Genomic DNA, 23,208 nt, shown 5'->3' on the forward strand with positions numbered 1-23,208 from the left:
CCAGTTGGTCGTCCATCCTTCGTCTTTTTTAAGACCACATCTTTTTTTCTTTACATTTTGTTTTCAAAAAGACAAATTGTCTGTGCACAACTTGCAAATCTTTTAAGAACTTGTAACTACATAAATTAAGTGGTGAATTTCAAACTGAAGAATTGGTGGTCATAGTTTGAATTAAAAGGCTTGGTGGCCACCCGTTAAAAGAAATAAAACATAGCAAATAAAAAGACCCTCATCCTCCTCTTTTGTGGAAAAAACCTGGACGATCAACTGTTATTTTGTTTACTTGGCCTGCAGCAGTGGGGATTGAATGTGCAGTCTCAACAACATAGTTCAACAAGTCGCTTTCGAGGGTTGATTTTAGGTGATGAAACTTGGGGTGTCTCGAAAAGGCCTGCACTAAAAGCCCCTTTCATACCAGAGATTCCCAGGGAATTCCCACGACAAAAATGTAGCTAACCCTTTCACAATTGCTGACCCAGCAACCTCCTGGGTAATAGCCATTTCCCGGGCAAAAAGTACCAATTGCTTGTGTTTTTTCTTCACAGCAAACAAAAATTGCATCAAAGTGAAACAAACTTAAAGTAAGCCGTAGGGTTAAAACACCCCAGGGATTTCCGGGGGTTTCACAATCATCCCGGGGAATTGGACAAGTAGTGTGAAAAGGGTTTATACCTTGATAATTTCTATCTTCGTTTTGAAGATTTCATGACTAGTGTGGTAAGACAGTCAAGCTGCTGTGATTTCACACAGGGATTTGTAATTGGCCCCACCCTCAAAATATGGTAATTACATTCGCACATGCGCACAGACACTTGGCTGGCAAACACATGTAGGCAGAGCCGTGTCCGAATATTTTGCTGTATGGTTTATTTAAAAACATATAGGCGGCTACAGCTCCGGCTACGGCTCGATTTCCGCGTCATCATGCGTTGAAGTATAGGACGTCCTTAGAAACACCCTTAGCAACAGCCGTAGCCGTAGTTGTAGACGCCAATTCGGATGGCACGGTATAAGCTTCACTTATGAAGCAGCACTTGTAAGGAAGAAGAAGAAATTGTTCCCTCCCTTTGCAAACCAGGGCCCAATTTCATAGAGCTGCTTAGCACAAAATTTTGCTTAAGCAAACAAATCCTTGCTTAGTAAAATCAGATTACAGGCCAAGACACCACTCAATTGTTATGCTAAGTAAACAACAGCTAAAAACAAGTCACAAGCAATGTACATGAATATGGCATGAAACCGCTGCTATAGCATATTGACGACGGCTTTACAGTAACACGTTAAAAAATAAGCAAGCTATTTTCGTGCTTAAGAAAAATGTTTGCTTAAGCAGCTCCATGAAATTGGCCCCGGCATTGTTAGTGCGCAAGCGCGATGTGCGACTTACATAATTTCATGGGAAGGGTTCTTTTATATGCCTCTCTTAAGATTTATGCATGGAGTACTTCACAATTCTAACAGAAAACGAGTCCATAGGTGCAGCCACTGCAAGTGGTGGCGGACGTGCGCCGTTAGCCTCTCTGGGTAAGAATTATGACGTCATGCATGAATATTAAGAGAGGCGTATTGAAACCACTGCTATAGCATATTGACGACGGCTCTACAGCTATTTTTGTATATGGCGTTCACCGTACTCAACATTTAAACCCCAACCCATATAAATTAGTCACACATCCTTGACTCATAACAATCAAAAAAACATTCTAATAACTCTAGAATATTGTTATTTGTTGTTTTCTGATGACCAAGGCCCAGTTTCATAGAGCTGCTTAGCGGCCTAAGTTGTGCTTACTGCGCGATTGCCATTTCATAGCGCTGGTACGTTTGCGCTGGTACGTAACTTGGAACTCCGAATCGCTCCCCCCTCCCCCCCCCCCCTCCCCACATAATGTGAAAAATAGGATACACAACTACATTTACAAAAGAAATAATCAGAATATCTGGCTAAGGTGCACATACACTTAAACATATTCTTTATTTATAAAAACTGTACAAGTTGAAATTAATATACATCATTGCAGTGTGATATGTTTCAGTCACAACTGCGTTTCAAAATTTACAAATATTATTTTACAAAAAAAAAAAAAATTGTGAAGATTTATGTTCATGGGTCAATGTGGAGGTCATCGAGACTAGAGTTGAGTACGGGAGGGCTGCAGCCACACGTCTGCTGATGGGAGGACAGGATTGCCAGAAGTTCCTGGCGCTCCGTCTCTAATTGTTGTATCTCTCGGATTAATTCCTGATTGCTGGTTTCAAGTTGGTCGGTCTCCTGCAATGATAAGAGTGAAGCATAAAGACTGTAAGAAGAAACTATAAACAAATAGAAAACTTGCGGGTATAACCATGTGTAAATCTCTTATATAGGGTGAGTGTTGGCTCTGAAAAGAACCGGTTGGGTCTCGACGTTTCGAGCAGTATACTCTGCTCGTCTTCAGGAGAAGACTCTGCTCTCCCTCAGGAGAAGGAGAAGACTGTAGTTTATATTATTTTCACAACCCACTTTGTACACCATTCTTTGTATAAAACCCACACAAAACAGTCATTTCTAAAGTGTCCTCGTATCTCCAAAGGCTACATGTATGTAGTAATCGTCACGTGTTAGCGGTTTCTCACGGTTTCTCGTGGTAACCCACAACGACGGGTAGTCATAAAACTAGCTATGGCCCTTTTCGAAACCACGGCTTTGGATCGGCTCCTGCGGTTGTTTTGACAACTGCGCGTACATTTGCGTATGCGCTCAGGGCTTCAGACGAGAGGACGAAGCCTGAAGCCGAACCCAAAGCCGAGGCCGTGGTTTTGAAAAGGCCCTATGATTGTAATGTGTCCTTCGATGCACCAGGCATCCTGAAAAAAAAAAACAGGGCCATTTCGTAGCGCTTTACCAAGCATTTTGAGTGCACTTATGATTACAATATTATAGATTGGAAATAAAGTAGAGAAGTTTGTCCTTGAAGTGGCGAATCGTTTTTTATATTGTGCTGCTGAAACCACTGCTAATTCTTAGACTAAGGCTTTTTCTTCCTCCATGGTTAGCCTTTTCTCAATGTCTTCGTGCCTTGGAGGGTCCCGATCCCAAGCGAATGGCTTCACCAATCGCTTGCCTGGTCTCCCGTCCCAGATACCCCCACCAAAGCCTTGACAAACTTAACATAACATTTACATTGGCTCTATCCATGACATGATTCACGTCTAAAACGAAGTCGCTCCAGATGCAACCGTCGATCTTTCGACTTCTAGCGCGTCCAGTCACTCCTAAAACTGTTTCAGAGGACGTCAAACTTTTCATGTAATTAATTCAGATTTTAGTTCGGCGCGACTCATGGAGTGCCTGTGGGTGTTAGACTCACCTTGACAAGAACATACGTCCTCTCTCGTCGTTTCTCCCTGCATCTTGAGGCAGCAACTCTGTTCCTCTCTCGGCGAAGTTTTCTTCGATCTTCCTCTTCTGGTGTCAGCTGAAAAAGACAAATTCCGAAAAAGAATATCAAATAACGATTTCCCCCTGTAATTTAAGTTCTATCAATAGTGTAACCAGGTAAAGTTTAAGGAAAGGCCTCTGGAACAATTTGATGCATGTCCGATCAAAGAATTTGTTTATTTCTTGCAAAAATAAAAAACAACCTTTACACTTATTTGACGTAGACCAATGCCATTTCCCAACATATATTAGGGGCAGTGGGACATCAAAATAGACATCCAGAAAGTTCACGTACATGAAGTTTTCTACATAATAGATTGTAGCTCTTGGAAACCAACAAAATCTTGACGTCGAAAAAACTCAGAAAACAAACATATTAAACTTTCGGGTACATCCATATGTAAATTTTCTTTGTGGGAGTGTTGGCTCTGTTTTAGTTTCTTCCTTTTTAAAAATGCAGTGCGGTTTAGATTCTAAATAAGTTAATAATACGTCCACCGCTTTTTAAAATAATACTTCAAGAGGGAACATTAGTCATGAGTTTTGGTGGTAGACGCAAAACAAGACCAAAACGACATGTGCTTAGGTGTGTGTGTTTTTGTTTATATGTTGCGGCACTTTTCCTTACATTTTCAGGCTTGGTGAACCTCCAGTCAAGCTGGACCGCCCCGAGACCTTTTTGCAATCTCCTCTGTAGTATATTAACCCTCAACTCCTCCCGTAACATTGTACGATGCATGAACTCCGCATCAGTCTCAGTGTTAGTTTGCTGGGGTGGCGGGCTCACGGGGTCGAAGCCATTATTGAGTGTAGGCAAGCCGTTAGCGGTCAAGTCAAAGCCGCCAGCCGGATCCCAAAGCTCGTCACCAGGCATGACAATTCGCTCCATGTTAGTTTCAATGCTATCTCCTGAAAGAAAATTAAACATGATTTGTTTGACGTCACTTTGTTGATGAAAGTGCACTTTGTTGATGAAAGTGTACACTCATTATTTTTTACGAATCTTTTTTTAACAAATAATAATTGTTTAACATGAATTATTGGAGCAGAGATATCTGTATCACACAAACATCTAGATCAAAATGATCGAGCTAAGTTCATAGACTTAACAGTCCCTCCGAGTCAGTCTCCAAAACAGTTGATGCCGCGCCCTCTACCGAGGACTAGTATACAAAAAACAGTGTCGGCAATGAAGACTACACAAACCTTTAAGTGACCTCCCGGGGCCATGTTAAACAAATCACTTCTGCAAAACATATTAAGGGTTTTTGGATTCCGGAAATAGACAATAGCATGTAGAGAGCATCATTATAAAGGTACATTGACATTAGACAGAACATCTGACGATCCGAGACGCGTGAATAACGCCAGAGAGTGGCCCCTAGCGTAGATCATCATTTTCACCTTTCACCTAGATTCATCATGAGCAGACGACCGCAAGTGTTGCTGCCAAACGTCACCTCGGCGGACCAATCAAAACACAGATACAGAATGCTTACGTCACTGCCAATTATCCAATAAAATGTTCAGATCCAATTTGATCACTGATTCTAAAAAGCAAGTACCTGTTCAAAGGACCGATCTACATTGACATCAGTGTGTGAGATCAACTTGGACCAATCAAAACGCAGATATGGACAACTTCTACGTCACTGCACGTTTATGGATCCAATGAAATCAGTTGGATTTTAAGACCAGTACATGCCTTCATCCTTGCGGGTAAAGACAAGGTCTACATTGGCATCAGTGTGCGAGTTCACGTTTGCCGAACTTTGTGTAACCCGCTACCTGGCCCTGAATGCAACCTGCAGAATCGATCTGTTGTTCTTTCGAATGCAATAACTTCCCAAACCAATACGTTTTGTTTGTAAATGACAAATCTGAAATTGCTTATTAAAGCCTACACTGCAAAAAAAAACACGGGGTGTTAGAATTCGACAGCATTGGTGTTGTCACATAAACCGGAGAGATTCAACACCACACGGTGTTATCACCAATGTAATTGTATTTGAAGGATTTGATGGCATTTTAACATCATAATATGGTGTAAATTTTGATTCTGTTTTTGGTATCTTTTTGAAGGCACTGGACACGTTTGGCAATTGTCAAGACCAGTATTCTCAATTGGTGTATCCCATCATATGCAAAAAATAAAAAAAATGTGAACATTTTAGCTCAATGGTCATCGGAGTTGCAAGAGAAATGAAAGAAAAAACACCCTTGTTGCACAACTTTGTGTACTTTCAGATATGCACAATAAAAGGCTTCAGCTTAAGTATTATATTATGTGTGAGAAAATACCCCTTTCTCAAAAACAACGTTACTTCAGAGGGAGACGTTTCTCACCAAGCAATTTTGTATGCTATGAATTGTTTGAGCAATTACGAAGTGTCCATAACTGTATAACATTTCGCCAAGTTTTAGCTAGACTAGCGTTTAGAAAGTTATGCATAATACGAACATGGAGGAAGGCAATTGGGTACGAAGTTCGAAAACTTGACAAGTAGTCACTATTAAACACAAGTGCATGGTATCCTGAATTAATGTTGCAATATATAAGCCTATACCTATTCCTTTTATACCATAATAACAATCAACTTACCAATTTAAAAAAGTGCAGCTGGAAGTTCCGCTCAAGTTGATCTCTTCTCCAAACCGAAGCGTCCCACTGTCCGAGTTCTAAAGTTCTGCCAGGGTTCAGGATTTGCCTCCTGTTTATATTTGCTTGGAATCTGTGGTACAGTGACTCAGTTCTGCGGTTTGGGGATTGTCCTCTGATAGATGTGACTAACGCATCCTTCCGGGATTCCCTCACAGGTTTTTTTTTCTTCAAAATTGGTGTCCCCCCAAAAAAATGAACCGCAATGAATTTTAAACAGCAACAACAGCCGGGGTTGTCTTTTGTTTTTGCGATGACAAAGCCTCACATGACTTGGCACGTTGATGAGTGTTGCTTGAAGTGAAATTTTAATATTGGCAAAGTGTTCAAGCCAGTAAAGTTCGTTGTCTCTAAACTCAACAGTGGCTGACTGTATCCGGGGTTCATATAGACTTGAGTCAAGTATCGATTTCGTGCCATCGCAAGAAAACTTATGATGATCTGCATTTCCAATGCTATTCTCGGGACCATGATTTTGACGGCGAGCTCGCACTATACGGGTTGTTTGCTATAGGCGCATGCTTATGAGGGACCTCTCACACGTCACGAGAACGGGACTTGAACCAAGTCTAGGGTTCATACAGGTCAAACAATATCTTTCCCATCTCTACGTCTATAACTTCATGCATTTTGACTTGGATACCAGTTAAAAGACACTGGGATGGATTTCACAAAGTGGTATCTCGAGTTAGGACGAGTGACTCCTCCTAACTTGGGACCAGCCTTAAGTTTTGATTAACTCCTAGGACATAGGCCTAAGTTAGGACTATTTGTATAAAAAACGAGCAACGGAGAACTGTTGATAAGACACTGTGAGAAACGACTCCCTCTGACGTATAGTTTTTGAGAAAGAGATAATTTCTCACTGACATAAAAAATCTCAGAAAGACTTCACGCCTGAAGCCTTTCTCAGGCGTGTGAAAGCACACAAGGGTGTTTTTGCATTCATTATTTTCTTGCAACTTTGATGACCAATTGAGCCAATGTTCACAGGTTAGTTATTTCATGCATATGAAGGGGTACTCCGAGTGAGAAGACTGGTCTTTGCCAAATAAGTCCAGTTCCCTTTAAGAGAGTTTTTTCTTCGCTTTGTGTTTTGAATAATCGGCTGGAGTGAAGTGAAGTAACTTTCTTTCTTGAACTTAACAGACGAAGAGCGAAAACGATATTTTAATTTGTGTTAACACACAGGAGCACATGCTCAAAACGTTTGAATCATGGTTGAGGGTTTCGCTCAGATGATTGAAGAAAAAAACATCTCAGCAAATGTTTCATACGAAATGTATGCACGTTTTTTAAAACAACTTCGGTGGTCATACAAAATTACCGCAAGTGAAAGTCAACGAGTGTCAGTTATTAAAACTCCACAATAACGTTACAAACAAAAACATCCTACGAAATACTGATTGAGAAAATAGAACTCCTGTCGCAAACAACTACCAACAACCAAAAGGTAACTATTGTATAAATGCAAAACAAAAAGTTAAAGGCATGACGTTTCGTTTGTGAGGCTTAATGCAATCCTAACAAAAATACGGAAATGGTGGAACGTCATATTTTCAAACCCGGAAAAAAAAAATGGCTTCCAGGAAATTTAATTAGGCCTAACGACCGCAGGCCTGCGCGTATCAGCTCTTCGCGGCGTAACCAGATTCCAAATCGTGGGATGTTTCTTTCCTCCAAAGTAAACAATAAACAGAAATCCAAATAAATAAATAAACAAGGGAGTAACAGTAAACCAAATGACAGCTTGTTTTGTAAACATTTGTTGATGTCTAAGGCAGAAAAAAGACGATCGGGTGGATTTCACAAAGGTAGTCCTAACTTAGGACTAGTCCTAGGCAATACTAAGAGATAGGACCAGTCCTAAGTTAGGACCAGTAACTCATCCTAACTTAGGACTGGTCCTATCTCTTAGCCTTGCCTAGGACTAGTCCTAAGTTAGGACTACCTTTGTGAAATCCACCCAAGGTGTATATTCAAACACGAACATTTCGGCCTTTTTAAATAGATATCAATATAAACCACAATAGATGTTAAGTTTGCATCGCGGATAAAGATATTTATTTTGTTTTGTTCACCCTTACACAAAATTCATGTGTGTTATCACTGTATACATGTACTCAGTACTTTCCCGAGTTGTGAAAAAAAACCCAGGCATATTACTCGGGTGGGATTCGAACCAACGACCTTTGCAATTCTATTTCTAGAGCAGTGTCATACGAACTTGACCACCGAGATTAGCTTAGAGGCAGTTCGAATCCTATGTTTTAGCAGCGGGTACAACAATGGTTTAATAGATTTAAAATTTGCATCGAGAATAAAAAATTATATATATATTTAGTTTAAACACCGATGTGTGTTTAGCGCCAGTACTTTCGGCCTTCAATGTAGGCCTATCGGTCTAAATGATGCAACAATTGCATCGGATTGTGGGTTAAGTTCGAGTCCCAGTCGTGACACTTGTGTCCTCATAAGCAAGACACTAAAACATTAATGCTTCGTCCACAGAGTGCACTTTATCGAAAAGAGAAGGGGTTTGCCCCGGTGTTCCTGGCTGTGGCTGCTGTATGCGCCTTAGCAACTAAGTGCTACATAATTAGGTCTCAGAAATCATAACTTCAATAACCTCTCTTTCTGTAAAAATGTATATTATATACTAAGCGCCTTGAGTACCTTGCTGGTAGATATAAGACTTAATATTATTATATTATATTATATCACGTATCTTTGCTCTCTTAATGTAAAAGAGTGAAAAAACCACTCGTTTCCGCCATACCACTATTGCAAAGAGCCATGGCGTACAACTCTTTAAAGAGTGAAAGACGGGTACTTTCAACTCGATTTAGTGTGAAGTTTGTTCAGATTTCACTCAAAAAGAGTGACACAGATTGACTTTCACTCCCAAAAAAAACGAAACTGACACCACGCGGACAAGAGAGTGAAAATTTTCACTCTTTTACATTAAGAGAGTGGGGTAAAACAAGAGAACTTGAACAAATGGACTAATGGTGTACACACATCATCGTTAATCAAGCTGAGACTCCATCAGGAGAGACACACTAAAAAAAATGTCAACACCGTGACTCCAGTAACATAACAACAATGTGGTATCTCTAATAAGCAAAGAGTTGTGCAGTGTTAGGACAATGAACCAGGCTAAAATGGAGGTGGGCTGGACACACTACCCGAAGAAATGACAACAGATGGACAACAAGAATTATGGATTGACAACCACCGGGACAGGGGAAAGAAAAGAGGTAGACAGAGAAGAAGATTGAGATGGAGATGACATCAGGGTTTATACAGGAACAACATGGACAAGAACTGCAAGAAATATACATGAATGGCGTCTACACGACGGGGGTGAACACAGCCTAAAAGTAGTGCAATGTAATTCTTGCCCGAGTGTGCAACGGCGCACCTCAGCCAAACAGAATTGGGCTAGTGTGGTCTATTTTTGGGGTGAATCATAACATGCTCATCAATTGACGCATTTCCCAACATCTTTCATTTATATTTTTAGTAAAAACTTTGTAGTAAACAACCGTTTTCATTTACAGGATACCAGTAGACCGGAAAAGGGTACATCCCTCCATAACCGCGCTATCGAAAGTATCTCAGCATGAAAGGCGTTCCCTGATTGGACGAAAGACACGTGACCGGATAATATACGCCTATGGGAGGGTTCAACCTTGGGAGGGTTGTGCAAACAATGGCGCCTACACTTAATGTGAAATAATGGGGATGGGTTAAGTGTTATGGCAACGAGATGTTTTAGTTTGGAAGGCGGGGAAAACTTTTCTGTTTGTGTGTGTCATCGTTTACAGCAGACGTTTTTTTTGTCATCACTGACTTGTCATTCATGTAACAACTAAAAGTAAGTGATTAATTTCTTGGCACCGAGTGCCATAAACTGGTAGCCAAACACACACCGTCGGTATAACCATTGAGTGGTCCTTTATGGTATAACTGTATCATGATTCGTACTCCTCTTCGTTTATACTTTCGCAAACAGGTTTCCTCAGGCTTGGGGCTTTTGTGATTGACTTTACTTATGAGGCATCCTTGGTTTCATTACACTATATCTAATGATACAAAAAATAGTCAAGAGCCGAACTAGACAGTGCAACAACCGTCTGACGTCACACTTCGAGGCTAGTGAAATACGCCACAGATCTGCCGTTGAGCCCACGTACATAAACACCTTTGCCCTCGCATCATTTCACATGGCGTTCATCTGGAGATTCGCAGTTAAAACAGACGTACATGCACATGTGTTTACACTGTACATGTGTACATACATGTATAAAGCAAACACATGTCCTTATCCTAAGGACAGGGGACCAGTCTATCAGGGCGATAGCATTTCTTGTATGCATACATACATTAAAAAAACGCCAGAGATCTGCCGTTGAGCCCACGTACATAATCACCTTTGCCCTTGCATCATTTTACATGGCGTTCATGGTTCTGGAGATTCGCAGTTAAATCTGACGTATATGTGTATACATAAAGCCAATACATGTCCTTATCCTAAGGACAGGGGACCAGTCTATTAGTACATGAGCAGCATTTCTTTTATGATTACATACATCAAAGAAGGGCAACAAATCTTACACATTTCTACCATGGGAAAACAAATATTGACGGTCAGGTAACAAAATTTGTGACAATTATTCACGGACTATGACCTTTTTCTTGATCCGTTTTAACTTTTCGTTACATTCAACATAAGTTTAGGCTAAGACCTAACTTTTGTTGATTTCTAAGAGACTTTTTATTTGGACGGAACTGCGATATCTCAAAAAAGATATACATACATATATCATCTTTTTGAAAAGAAATTTTCACAGGTTACTTTTATTGTAAATATCTACTTGATTACAAAAATTCAACAGAGTATCCTTTTCCTTTTAAGATGCTAGATCCATTTCTTTGTGGGTTTTATGCGAACATTTAGATTTAAAGTTCAAATTCATATTTTCATAGATTCAATCAAGTTACAAGTTTTCGTTTACATTATTGCAAGAAACAATCTGCCAAAGCCAAGTGGCAGATAATTAAAAAACTAAACAATGAAGTAGTGTCGGGATCCCAACTTAATCAAAACAGCCCCACACATGTGTTGGTTCGAATCCCCAGCTGTGACACTTGTGTCCTTTAAAAGCAAGCTATTTACCCATTGCTTTATCCTTCGAATTGCACGTAGAGCCGTTGGTCCCACGTGTTGTGTAACGCATGTGAAAGAACCCAGTGCACTTATCGAAAAGAGAAGGGGTTCGCTCCGGTGTTCCTGGCTGTGGCTGCTATATGCGCCGTATCACCTTATAAGGTGCTACATAATTGGGTCTCAGAACTCATCACTGCAATAACCTATCTTTCTGAAAGTTTGTATATACTCAGCGCCTTGAGTACCTTGTTTGGTAGATACGTGTGCTATATAAGACTTCGGTATAATTACTTTATTTATTACATTTATGTTTACTGTTACACAGACGCCACGTTGTGGGCAGATATTTGAGTATTTGTAACTATAATAAGACTGGTATGTTCTTCCTTTTCAAATCAGATTTAACCCACTCCTTCGGGACTGGACCTGCACAAATATTGCACATTTCACAGGTCAATAAAAATTGCATCAAAGTCTTATCATACCAGTATTCTCTCATTCCAAACAGGCAAATATGTCGTCAATATCCGAGGTCCGACTTGTTAGCGACTTGGTTTCACTTATCTTGTCAAGTTCACACACCAGGGTGGATGCTTTCACTTTCTTTGTCTTGTATCCTTTCTCCAAAACACCACTGCCTCCGGGAGGTGCATCTTGGCTGATCCCGCCCCACTGTGCATTAACTGTCCTTGATGGTGACGAGTCTAGTTCCTGCACTTCTTTACTGATCAATCCTTTACTCTTCTTCTTTAGTTTTTCAAGAACCAGCTTCTGATGGTTCTGTTGCTTTACAGATTCTTTGTTTGCTTGCCTTTCAGTTTGTTTAACATCTTGACTAAGACCTTCTCTATTCTTCTTTTTCTTTGTCAATCTGAATTTGTCCCTCAAGTTTTCAAATCTTTTCCTCTTTTTCTTAGAATGAGCATCTCCCATGTCTTCAGATTCACAATCTACCATCTGCTCTGTCACAGCAGTTTCTCTTTTTTTCTTGCGTAATGTTTCTTTCAATTTCTTCTTGAGACCATGCGTCAGGAGTTTCTTAAGTCTCTTCCCGACCGGTACAGATGTTTCATCCTCCTCAACAATGGTCGTTTCATTTTCACGCTTTTCAAATCTTTTTCTCTTTTTCTTAGGATGAGCATCTCTTGTGTCTTCATATTTGTAACTTAACGTCTGCTCTGTTTCTGCAGATCTCTCATCAGCATCATCCTCTAACTGAACACGTGGTGGGTACATTCCATTGGCGTCCACAGCAATTGTTTCTTCCTCTAGCCGAGATAGATTTGTCGCAGGCTCTCCAACAATACGGCTCTCTGATCGCTTCCTCTTCAATTTGACCTTTGACCTCTTCTGAGCAACCTCATCTAATGCCACTGGCTCTGCAGTTCAACAAACATAACAATTGTAAATATGAATACTCGATTCAAAATTGATAAGACGTAAATTTGTATCCTTCTTTTCTTCTCTCCTCAGTCAACTTCCCTCAAATGAAGTTGAAATGAAATTTACTTCAAGTAATAAACCAAAGGAAACAAACTGGGGTAATTTTAAGAAACAATTTTGTGTTGAACAAAGAAACTGTTTTTACAGCAGGACTTGAACCTGTGACATATTAATAATAGTAGTGGCTTCTTATATAGCGCTCAGGTCCATCACTCAGTGATACTCAAGGCCCTTCAACATTATTACCCCTGGTCACTGGGCCATTTTATTTAATTCCATAAACTATCTCTTTGATGTATACAGCCTGTGCTGCCAAATATGTAGCACACTAAGCTAAATCAATCACAAAAACCATCTCTGCCCTCACAGTTACCCATTCACCCCTGGGTGGAGAGAAGCAACTATGGTTTAGTGTCTTGCTCAAGGACACAAGTGTCATGACCAGGATTCGAACACACATCCTGAAGACTCAGACACAAGAATATGATGCTCTTAACACCTTGGCCATGACACCTATACATATGACATGCTGGCACGCGACCAAAAAGTTGTATACAAGAATTACAGGATCTACTGCCCTATATACGCGGCCCGGCATGCGGGCATTTTGTAATTTGACAAAACAGCATCGCATAGCGTGTGTTTATCAACACACACGACATGTATTTCACAGTCAACGCGCGTACAAGCTTCATCTTACAAAATGGCGCACGTGTCTCCTTGCGGTCCCGTCGCGTTTGTGCACCCTCTAATTCTTATATATAACTCTACGCACGCTACCAACTGAGCCCTATGTTGCTGGTCTCCATAATTTGACAATGCCTTTTTATTGTTTTTCTGAGGGCATCCAAAACAGATTTAAACATAAAGCCTGGTTTTTCCTTACCTCCAAGGTCCAATACAGGTTCCTTGGTTGTCAGAGACTCCTCCAGGCTATGTTCTTTTTCCTCAGTCTCGTTCTTCAATGCCTTGCCATCAGCTTGATCAGCAAACATGCTGTCCAACAAAGTGGAGGGTTTTTTCTTCGAAGGTTGCTTTCTGAGAATGTGGATAATCATGCAAAATGTGTTACTTTTATGAGTCATAAAGTTGGTACTGGTTGGGTCAGGTTGGTGAAGTGGTGTCTTACCTCGCCTTCCACCTCTGGGACCCCGGTTCAATTCCCACTAGGGGCACTATGTGGATTGGGTTTCAGTCCCTACCCGACTCCAGGGTTTTTCCCTGGAATTATACTTCCTCCCACATTTAAAACTGAAACTTCTTCCTCGTCTTCTCTCCATTAATAATAATAATATCAAAGTCTTAGAGAGCGCACGTATCTACCAAACAAGGTACTCAAGGCGCTGAGTTTATATAAACTTTCAGAAAGACAGGTTATTGCAGTGATGAATTTTGAGACCCAATTGGGTTCTTGGCTATGTACATGCCAATGGATTAAGTTCGCTTTTTTGCACAACCAGAATAAATAAGTACAAATGAAATACAAAAAAATCAGAAATACTTACATATCGTATCTCGCAGGGTCATAGTCCGGCTTTAACCATAACAGTAAACTTGGGGGAAACGCGTCTTCCGTTGTCATCTATCGATAGCAGGAAAAAAAACATGAAGAGGGATAAGTTGCTGTTTTTAGTTAATGGCACTGGACACAATTGGTAATTACTCAAAATATATGTTAGCATAAAATCTTACTTGGAAACAAGCAATGCAGAGCTGTTGATAGTTTCAAACATTGTGAGAAACGGCTCCCTCTGAAGTAACATAGTTTTCGAGCAAGAAGTAATTTTCCACTAAAATATTTGAATTTGATTTCCAGACTTCAGAATTAGATTTTGAGGTCCCGAAATCAAGCATCTGAAAGCACACAACTTTGTGTGACTAGGGTGTTTTTTCTTCCATTATAATCTCGCAATTTTGACTACCAATTGAGTTCAAATCTTCACAGGTTTGTTATTTTGTGCATTTACCCGTGAGTGGAGAGAAACAATAATAGTATAGTGTCTTGTTCATGGACACAGGTGTCACGACCGGGATTCCACCCCACACTCTGCTGATCAGAAACACCAGAGCTTAAGTTCTGGCTCTTATCCGCTCGGCCACGACACCCCAGAATCATAAATATCATTGGGCTTGAAGATTTCAACAACAACAAAATCTTCAAACAGAAAATACTACTTCAAAATCATCTTGTGCTTGGCAAAAGAAAGCAAGATACCAGTCACCAGTCACAGAAATGTGGACAACTTATTTTGGCTGGTATCTTTATTCTAGTAAGCATCATTTTTTTATGCTTAGCTACTTTTTTGTGCTGAAGCAAATCTATAAAATTGGGCCCTGGTCTGAGGGTACACTATCTTAAAGTTGAATTGGTGTCAAGTGGAGGTTAACTTTATATATAACAACACAGAAGTAAGCCTGCCAGTGCAGGAAATACCCAGGTTCTATTTGAGGTGCAGGAAATATCCAGGTTTAGTTTCTAGGTCTATTTGAGGTCAGTCTAGTATAGTCTAGGCACCATGACATCATCCACAGACCGTGAGAAAATTTTTACGAAGACAATGCACTGTGCTTGAAATGACTCAAGTTGTGAGCAATCACTCTAGTCACTGCTTACCAATTGAGTAACTTTGAGTCAATTTTGAGTCACACTCAAACTTGACTTGAATCATCAACTACAGGTGACTCGCACTGACCTCAGGTCACTTGACCAGGTGACCTTCGAACAGTTGAACTGACTCGAACAGGTGACCTTGGGTCACCTGTTGTAAACGAGTCAGCTCTCTCGTCAACTTAACAAGCAAAAGAGTGATTGTACAATTAGTGACAAAAATATATCATCAGCTTTGTTGATTATTTTGTAAGCTAATGGATTTGAGTGCTTAACAACACTTTAGCAAGCAGACAATAGAGCCTTCCCACTGATGACACATTACATTAGTAGTGCAGGACATCCGCCAAGCTTGCATACTATGCCCATGTGGAACATGTCCTCGTAATACCATCCAATGTTGCGTTTCGTAGCGCATGTTGGTGCAGTTCTAATAATGGGTGTGCGTGGTATGCACAACTGGCTTGGTGAGTTTAACCAAATTAAGTCCATTCCGAACAGGGCTTAAAGACAGTGGACACTATTGGTAATTGTCAAAGACCAGTTTTCTCACGTGTTGTATCTCAACATATGCATAAAATAACAAACCTGCGAAATTTTTAGCTTGATTGGTCATTGAAGTTGCGAGATAATAATGAAAGGAAAAACACCCTTGTCACACGAGGTTGTGTGCTTTCAGATGCTTGATTTCGAGACCTCAAATTATAAATTTCAGGTCTCAAAACCAAATTCGTGGAAAAATACTTCTTTCTCGAAAACTGCGTTACTTCAGAGAGAGCCGCCTGACAATGTTTTATACTATCAACAGCTCCCCATTACTCGTTACCAAGTAATGTTTTATGCTAATAATTATTTTGAGTAATTACCAATAGTGTCCACTGCCTTTAAGTATTACAATGAAATTAGGGCCCTTGTTTCCTAAGGCTGATATATACTTTATACTGACCCATTGCATTAGTGTAGCCTTGAGTTTGTCCATCCAGGGTAGGAGGTGTGAGTACCAGGAGGTCATGTCCTTCAGCATGGAGCGCATCATTACCCTACAGGAAGGAACCACTTCTACTATTAAGGCCATCCAGCCACCAACACTCCAGCTGGTTACTCCACTCTCGAGTATAATTAAAGGCAGTAGACACTATTGGTTATTACTCAAAATATTTCTAACATAAAACCTTACTTGGTGACGAGTAATGGGAAGAGGTTGATGGTATAAAACATTGTGAGAAACGGCTCCCTCTGAAGTGACATAGTTTTCGAGAAAGAAGTAATTTTCCACCAGTATTCTGACTTGGTGTATCCCAACTTATGTACATGAACAAAATAACAAACCTGTGAAAATCTGGCCGAAAGTCTTTCTCAGATTCAACAGTGAAAAATTACCTCTTTCTCAAAAACTACATTACTTTTTCACAATGTTTCATACTATCAACAGCTCTCCATTGCTCGTTATCAAAGAGGTTTTTAAGCTACAATTCTTTTTAAGTAACAACCAGTAGTGTCCAGTGCCTTTAGTCTCGTAGCAGGGGTGTTATAACATCAAAAAAGTGCAGGGTACTTTGGTGAAGAAGTGTTTGGCGCTTGCCAGTGTCTAGTGTCTAGACACCAATGTCGCGCACTGAGGCTGGGAACCAGACAATCTGGATATGATATGAACGTCTGAAACAAGAGACCTGGAAGTGCAACACTGAGATAGACCCCCCCCCCCAGATAAACTAGCTAGAGACCTTGAAGTCAACAACCTCAGTAGGACCCTGGAAAACTAAAGCCGAGGTAGAACCTTGTGAGTTCAAGAGCTAGCTGGAGACCTGGGCCCAATTTAATAAATGCTTAGCAAATTTCTATGCTGTGCAAAAAATGGGTCAGGCACCAGTTGGATCAATGTCAACCATATGAAGTTATGGATGGTAACCTGTTTCTGTTAAGCACAATTTGTCTGTTCTTAGCAAGTTTTTATGCTTAAGGCTATGACATTTGGCCATGGATATCCAAAACTAAGACAGCAACTTTGAGGGATGACAACTAATCTGCTTAAAAGTCTGCTTATCCAATAATAATAACAAAGTCTTATATAGCGCACGTATCTACCAAACAATGTACTCAAGGCGCTGAGTACATACAAACTTTCAGAAAGATAGGTTATTGCAGTGATGAATTTTGAGACCCAATTAGTTAGCACTTTATAAGGGTTTACAAGGTGCTACGGCGCATAAAGCAGCCACAGCCAGGAACAGCGGGGCAGACCCCTTATCTTTTCAATGAGTGCACTGGGTTCTTTTACATGCGTTACACAACACATGGGACCAATGGCTTTATGTCCCATCCGAAGGACGAAGCAATGGTTAGGTGTCTTGCTTAAGGACACAAGTGTCACGGCTGTGGATTCGAACCCACACTCTGCTGATCAGAAACACCAGAGTTTGAATTCGGTGATCTTAACCGCTCGGCCACGACACTTCCAAGACTTTGGGATGCTTTCAAATCTACTCTACTAAGTAATTAAAGCTCCTGCTCTTGTTGTTTGAAGCAGACCCAACATTCAAAGGGGCACATTGCATCCGGCGCTATGGGCTATAAAAGGTATATGACTCACATAAATAAACCTTCAAAAGTGTATTTTTTTTATAAAGTATTTTTTCACTCCACATATGGTGGACAGTATGTTCCGCTGGTTGTTCTTCCAGATGCATATTTATCATTACTTACTATTTAACAAACAAACTGTTCATTTTGAGTGAATGAATAACTCTTCAAAATCATAAATAGTAATTCCAAACAGCAATAATGTTGAGAGATTTAAAGGCAACGTGCCCCTTTAAATCAGGGGTGAGAGTCATTACTTACAAAAATGTGTGAAACTTGGATACAAATTCAAAGGTATGTTGAAATGATGCAATTTCCCCTGGGGGTTATAGATTCCAAGGAGCTTTTGGAAACAGTATCCAAAGCACTAGAGAAGTAGACCAATGAGCAGGATTTCTTGATTTGTGGAAACAAATATTGTCTGATTTTCTTCACCAGGCCGACATAAAAAGTCTGAATTCAGCCAAAAGTCTGATCAATCTCATCCCTGTTAAATGTTAAAATTAGAAGCCAATGCTGGTTTTGATCAGAACTTACCATACTCTGCTCACTATGGACGAGTAGATCATGTTTTGTCCCAGGAATTGCCCACATGTGATATTCTGAACAGCAAATCTACATGGTATGGTTAAGGGTAGTAGTACATTTGATACTAAACTTGAAGAATTTTACACTGGACCATCGGGTTGATGCCAGTGGTTTCAGTGTCGGGCTAGTATAACCCAAGACAGGACAAGTCCAGGGGTTGTGGTTTTTCCTCAATTCAACATCCATCATCCTGGTATAATATAACATTGGTATTGCTTTAATCACAACAACTGGACTTACCATTAAAGGGAAGGTACACTATTGGTAATTGTCAAAGACCAGTCTTCTCACTTGGTATATCCCATCTTAAGCATAAAATGACAAGCCTGTGAAAATTTGGGCTCAATTGGTCATCGAAGTTGCGAGAAAATGACAAAAGAAAAAACACCCTTGATGGACGAATTTGTGTGCTTTCAGGTAAGAATAAAAGACTTCTAGCTAGAGGTCTTTTATTATTTTAGTGAGAAATTACCTCTTTCTCAAAAACTACGTTACTTCAGAGGGAGTCGTTTCCCACAACGTTTTATACTATCAACAGCTCTCCAATGCTCGTTACCAAGTCAGTTTTTAAGTTAATAATTTGTTTTGAGTGTACCTTCCCTTTAACTGAATGATGTTCAAATGTTGAGTTATAGTCTCACAAATATCTTTCAATTGTGCAAATAACAGAATAGATTCATCTTCTCTTAGTGTTTTGTTCAAATGAAACATTTTAGATGACAATACTGTGTTCTCATTTTTTTCTGCTATAGTTAAAGGCAGTGGACACTATTAAATTAATCAAAATAATTATTAGCATAAAACCTTACTTGGTAACGAGTGATGGGGAGCTGTTGATGGTATAAGACATTGTGAGAAACGGCTCCCTCTGAAGTAATGTAGTTTTCAAGAAAAAAGTAATTTTCCACGAATTTGATTTGGAGACCTCAAGTTTAGAATTTAAGGGCTCGAAATCAAGCATCTGAAAGCACACAACTTCGTGTGACCAGGGTGTTTTTTTCTTTCATAGTTATCTCGCAACTCCGAAGACTAATCCAGCTCAAATGTTCACAGGTTTGTTATTTTATGCATATGTTGAGATACAGCAAGTGAGAAGTCTGGTCTTTGACATTTTCCAATAGTGTTCACTGGCTTTAAGAAGTGCTATGGAATTGGCCTGCTGGAATATGTTGAATAAGGATACACATAGACAGACTCTGCCATATTGAGGATGTATACACAGAGTTTAGCCTGGCCCATTAACTTGATGAGAATGTACTCCAGCATCTGACGAGATGGGAGCCGGATGGTAGAACTTCTCTCATCATGAGTACTAAAGGGGAGGTCAAACAAAACAGACATTTATTTCAAATTTTGCTGCACAACTTCAAGACTCAAATGGTTATTGGTCAAGTCCATATGTGATTAAACCCGAGAGTTTTATACCAAGTTGAATCAATAGGTTGTTCTCTCAAAGCAGTGGACACCATTGGTATTGTCAAAGACTAGTATTCTCACTTGATGTTCAACTAGCATTTGTAAAATAAAAAAATCTGTGAACATTTTGGCTCAATTGGTCATCGAATTTGCAAGAGAATATTGAAAGAAAAACCACCCTTGTTGCATTACTTTGAGTGCTTTCAGATGCCTGGTAAAAGGCTTCAGCTGAAGTCATTTATTACTCGAGTGAGAAGTTATCTCTCTCTCAAAAGGTGCCATTTCTCACAATGTTTTACACTTTCGACAGCTCTCTATTGCTTGTTACCAAGTAAGTTTTTATGCTAATATTTATTTCCAGTAATTACCAATAGTGTCCACTTCGTTTAAAGTGATCCTCGGGGCATTCCATTTCTCTCAACTTCGCCTTGGGAAAATGGAATGTTCCAGGGAACTCCTCTGGCATCTCAGGTTAAACCATAGCAACCGTAAATAGTAAATACAGTATAAAAAATATTCATAAAAGTCAGAAACTGTTTTCATCACTTACATTTGACAACAGCAGACGGCATCTTCGATAAATTTGACAGGAAGTGTGGATTGGAGTTTGATCAAACACTTTTGGATCTATCGAGTAAAAATGATAAAAATCAGAGCTTATGAATAACTTTATGGATAACTTTAATTCTATAATAACAAGAATCACAGTGATCTTACTTGAGATGTTGCTCTGGGCCCATGGCTCTGCTACCTGAAAGCAAAGAGTCAGCACTTAGCGAAAGCAGGGAAACATGAAGTGTATTTCTCAGGTTAGCAGGGAACTTCTGCTTACGTGTGTGTACTCCAGTTTTACTAGGCATCATTTACTTACACAGCTAGCACAAAAATTTGGCGGTTGCACAGCGAGCGGAATGTGGTGGTCATTTATAAGCAGAGCCATGAAATTAGGCCCTTGTCTGGTACCAACACTAAAAAACATGAGCTCATTCACAACCGGTCCTAAGTCCTAAGAATAAGATTAATCCTAAGTTATGAAGAGTTTGGTGAAATCGACGGCAGGGCCCTTTTTCATAAAGATGTAACAAGCAGAAAATACTGCTTGGCAATTTTGTTTTCCTAAGCAAGAAATTAGTAGGGTACCAGTGGTCAAAGCAATGGTAACTGTTTGGTATTCTGGGTTGTATGCTTGTTCTTGCTCAGCAAGTTTTTGTGCTAACAGGCTTTATGAAATTGGGCCCTATCTAATACAACAAGAGCTTTTTTTAACCAAAGGCTACAGAAGCTGTGGCTGTTTTACTCACCTTTTTCATCATCTGGTGCCACCTCCATTGTCTTTGTTGATTATTGACTTTGTACAACAATCTGTTCAAGGTGTATTCCTCACTAGAGAGACGTATTCCAACAGAATAAGACACTTGTAATGCCTGCAAAGCTGTCTTCAGTCTACCCACATCATCTGTGAACAAAAAACATATTTAGTATTAAAGGCAGTGGACACTATTGGTAATTACTTAAATTAACTATCATCATAAAACCTCAATTGGTAATGATTAATGGGGAGAGGTTGATAGTACAAAATATTGTGAGAACAGCTCCCTCTGAAGTGTCGTAGTTTTTGAAAAAGAAGTTATTTTCCACGAATTTGATTTCGAGACCTCATAATAACTTTGTGTGACAAGGGTATTATTTCTTTCAGAGTTACCTTGCAACTTTGATGACCAATTGAGCTCAAATTTTCACAGGTTTGTTAATTTGTGCTTGTGCATATGTTGAGATACACCAAGTGAAAAGACTTGTCTTTGCCAATTAACAATTAGTGTCTAGTGTCTTTAATAACGCTGAATATCCAATTGCTAAACATAGGATTTTGAAGGAATGGGGCTGGAAATTGTGTACAATACCGTACAATACCGTACCATAACTACTAATTTACTACTAAGAGTAAGACTAATAATAATATTAATTTTAAAACCATTTTTTTTTAAAATCAATTCAAACAAAATATGTTAATTTAATTCTGAAATCTACAAACAATGATGTGTTTGTTCCATTTAGAGTTTGCTCCAAGCCAGCATGGATGGAGGAAGGAAAAGGACAATATTTTCCAAACTAAATTAAATAAAAAATTAAAATCTTGGCTGGGGCGACTCACTTTGCTAGGGCCGACTTTATTTTTGCTTTGCTAGCTATAGGGCGACTTTGCAGGGAGAGGGCGGGGGGGGGGGGGCGACATTGTTGGGGCGAGCTTGCTAGGGGGCGAGATGACCAAACAACGTCTTCGTTGTCGTACGTCCATGACCAAATTTCGAACAAGCAAAAACGCATGTAAATTTAGCAGTAAGGCGTCATAATTCATACTTCTACTGCACTAGATGAAATAGTTATCTTATTGAGATTCAAACTAGCTTTACACACCTTCTTCAACTTCGTAGCAATCGTAGGAACAGCTTGCAATAGGTGGCGGAGACACTTCACATCGGTTCCACATGGAGGCTGACATCTTGTTTTTACTTGTAGATTGGTCGCGATCGTTGAGCACGTTTAATCAACAGACGATAACGTCTGGGTGTAGCACAGGGCCGAATTTCACGTTTTAAACGTAGCGCCCTCTATAGGCAAGACAGAGAAGGGGTGGGCGTGTCTGGTTGGTGCAAATGGGGGGGGGGGGGGTTGCCAAACAATCTCTGGAAGGAAAATATACAGGTCTTATTTGGGAATCATTACCCATCACAAAATGTTGTTTTTATGGTGCTCTAATATCAAATCTATTATACAACTCAGAATTATGGAAAAACATCAACTGTTGAAAAGATGAATCAATAAACAATTAAAACGAAGTAGTTTTTGGAAAGTTTGGAACATTTTGTTATGCAAGGTCTACCTGAAGAAGGCTACATAGCCACTTTTGATAAGAGTATACAAGAAGAGAAAACATTTACAATATAAACATCTTAGGGGATCTGCAGCCGATTTCACGTAACGCTAGGATCAATCCTATCTCGAGTTAGGAATAGTAACTTTACTCGTCGTTAGGACTAGTAACTTTACTCGTCCTAACTTAGGATTAATCTTAAGGTATGCATGCTACAGTGCGACAGCTGAAGATATACAGCCCTCTCCAAATTTTCTTATCCCCCCCCCCAACATAAGACCAGACCAAGCAAGAGTGAATCCAGCTATTTCCCATCTTTTATGACAGAAGCACTGGGAAGAAACCTTGCTTTTCCCATGAACATTGGGCTGTCTTCGTTTGTTTCCATTGTATACCCAGTACCCACTCTAGCGGACTCAGAGCGAAGTTGCTTGCCAACCATTTCGAA

The 23,208-nt window shown here is 39.9% G+C and overlaps 2 protein-coding genes across 3 annotated transcripts; both read right to left on the minus strand.

The window, feature by feature from the left end:
* Positions 1–2,104: 2,104 nt before the first annotated feature.
* LOC139942197 (cyclic AMP-dependent transcription factor ATF-3-like) lies at positions 2,105–6,099 on the minus strand. 2 transcript variants are annotated; one of them, XM_071938970.1, is made up of 4 exons: positions 6,024–6,099; positions 4,050–4,330; positions 3,351–3,458; positions 2,105–2,272 (listed from the first exon to the last, which is right to left on the minus strand). In XM_071938970.1, exons 2-4 carry the CDS (start codon positions 4,308–4,310, stop codon positions 2,105–2,107), a joined length of 537 nt encoding a protein of 178 aa, XP_071795071.1. In that variant the 5' UTR covers positions 4,311–4,330; positions 6,024–6,099. The 2 variants fall into 2 exon arrangements, with proteins under 2 accessions (XP_071795071.1, XP_071795079.1); XM_071938978.1 differs by having other exon boundaries at positions 4,050–4,327; positions 6,024–6,086.
* Positions 6,100–10,955: 4,856 nt separating this feature from the next.
* Positions 10,956–22,455, minus strand: LOC139939356 (uncharacterized). Its single transcript, XM_071935168.1, has 9 exons — positions 22,304–22,455; positions 21,190–21,344; positions 20,439–20,515; positions 19,656–19,784; positions 18,422–18,499; positions 16,251–16,344; positions 14,202–14,278; positions 13,583–13,734; positions 10,956–12,632 (listed from the first exon to the last, which is right to left on the minus strand). Exons 1-9 carry the CDS (start codon positions 22,386–22,388, stop codon positions 11,749–11,751), a joined length of 1,731 nt encoding a protein of 576 aa, XP_071791269.1. The 5' UTR covers positions 22,389–22,455; the 3' UTR covers positions 10,956–11,748.
* Positions 22,456–23,208: the final 753 nt, after the last annotated feature.

This window comes from Asterias amurensis, chromosome 1 (assembly GCF_032118995.1).
Source record: "Asterias amurensis chromosome 1, ASM3211899v1".
NCBI classification, from domain to species: Eukaryota; Metazoa; Echinodermata; class Asteroidea; order Forcipulatida; family Asteriidae; genus Asterias; species Asterias amurensis.